Genomic DNA, 1,883 nt, shown 5'->3' with positions numbered 1-1,883 from the left:
GAGACGGAGAGAGCTAGAACTGAGCAGAGAAGGTTGGCTTGAAGCCAATCAAACTTCTACTTGAGGGAAGCACGGCTAGGTAAGGTTCTTTGGGTTCATAGGCTATTAATAATCATCATGCTTTTCTATTTTCTGGTTCAGGTGATCATCTTGCATTGTTTGTGAGGTTGTTTTGATTTGGTTATTGTGGTTCCATTCTTTATTTCTCTGGTTTCATTCAAGGATAACCTGACTGTGCTTGGTTTGGTGGTTAGATATTTGAACACTTGCTTGTATCTTGGATTTTTTTTTTTCTCTCTTAAGATGTTTTCCTAGTTTAATCCATCGACCTTCAAACCTACGGATAAAGGAAAATGAAATAGGTTTCTTCATATTTGTTGGGTGTTCAGTCTTTGTTTATCCTCTTTAAAAGCTTCATTCCATCGTATTCTCTGCTTCTTTCTCCCTATTATGTGCGTGGGTGTTTCCATCCGAATCTCTGTTTTTGGCTCCCACACTTGAGGTTTCCTTCTACGAGTGAAGGTCCCAGCAATGGAGTCAAGCTTCTTGTAATTGATAAAATAGCTGGAGCCATGCATTGGTTCAAATGAAGCAGGGTTTGTTAACCGAACTGTGTTCATGGATGCTCTGTTTTGGACCTCAATGAGAATGAAACTGGTTTGGTTCTATCCTTGTGGATCTAAAGGCGATTAAAAAGGATCCAAGGAGGAGGATGCAGGTGGTGAGTAGGGTTTAAGATGAAAGGCATGGGGTGAGGTGCCTTGTAAGACCCAGATTTGTTCCTACTGACTTCCTTTACGATCAGGTTTGTTCTTATTGTCGATGTTGGTCTAAGCGAGCCATGAATCGATGTTATAGGCTGAAAAAGGCCGATGTTGAAGGCATTCGAATAAAACATAGTTCAAAGCACATATGGATTGATTGTTACAGCCTCAGTGATTTTATTGATGAACTGATTGATATTACTCGGGCAAGCACGGATATTACCATTTCCAGATGTCACTTCTTACAACATGACAAGAAGATGCTCATTGGAGGATGACCCTATCTGTGGCCCGATCATTGATGACGTCGTCTTCCACTCAGGTTATATTGATTTCACTGCCAAACTCAGCTGTTAGACCACAAATATCCGAAGCTTAAGGTTGCAAGCACAGACAGCTGGAGTTCCTCACTCACATCCACTAAGTAATGTTATGAGTCGGATGGTATATTTTGGACCAAATGTGTCGTCTGCTGATTTGAGGTGTTCGCCATCATGCCCGTGAAGGATTTGCAAGGCTATGGAGAGGCACAAATGCAGGTCCAGCACTGGCTGTGACCACAGTGGGAATCTATCTACTTTGCTATGACATTTTCTGCAACTGGCTAAAGGAACTCATGGCTCAAAATGCTCCCAGCTTGACAGTATATGTTCCATTAGTTGCGGGTTCACTGGCTCGCTCATTAGCCTATGCTACTTGTTATCCTATTGAACTTGCAAGAACTTGGGTGCAGGGCGGTTCCTCAAGGAGAAAGACCTCGAGATTAAGGCTTAGGGTGCAGAACCAGCTGAGAGTATAATTCTTAATGGAGGAAGGCCCGGTTCACATCAGACCCACTTGTGCATCCTGCTGTTTTGGTGGAGAGTCATGAGCACGCTCCGGCGAACAGAGCTACAATGGATCGAATGTGGAACCTCCTGAGACAATAATTCGGACTCTTCAGAAGCTTCAGCGCTGCTCCATCTGCTTCTTCTTCTTCAGTGGCATCGTCTCCAAACCCTACAGCTCCCAAGAAGCCAAAGCGAAGAAAGAAGAAGAACCTGTTCGAGGTGGCTCAGTTTCTCCCAAACTGGGGACTCGGATATCACATGGCCAAGACTTGCTGGACCGGCGTTTCCT

General features: G+C 44.0%; 1 protein-coding gene across 1 annotated transcript; it reads left to right on the top strand.

Moving 5' to 3' along the window:
- The first annotated feature begins 1,013 nt into the window (after positions 1-1,013).
- On the top strand, positions 1,014-1,563 carry LOC117930487 (mitochondrial carrier protein MTM1-like). The gene is made up of 2 exons (XM_034851139.1): positions 1,014-1,116; positions 1,247-1,563. Exons 1-2 carry the CDS (start codon positions 1,014-1,016, stop codon positions 1,561-1,563), a joined length of 420 nt encoding a protein of 139 aa, XP_034707030.1.
- Positions 1,564-1,883: the final 320 nt, after the last annotated feature.

The sequence above is a fragment of the Vitis riparia genome, chromosome 14, assembly GCF_004353265.1.
Source record: "Vitis riparia cultivar Riparia Gloire de Montpellier isolate 1030 chromosome 14, EGFV_Vit.rip_1.0, whole genome shotgun sequence".
Classification (NCBI taxonomy): domain Eukaryota; kingdom Viridiplantae; phylum Streptophyta; class Magnoliopsida; order Vitales; family Vitaceae; genus Vitis; species Vitis riparia.
This window is presented reverse-complemented; position numbering and strand designations above follow the sequence as displayed.

Bases quoted from the DNA above. Each gene is read 5' to 3' on its own strand.
- LOC117930487 (XM_034851139.1), top strand. From the start codon at position 1,014: ATGACAAGAAGATGCTCATTGGAGGATGACCCTATCTGTGGCCCGATC. The intron at 1,117-1,246 runs GTTAGACCACAA...TGCTGATTTGAG, and splicing joins TTTCACTGCCAAACTCAGCT to GTGTTCGCCATCATGCCCGT.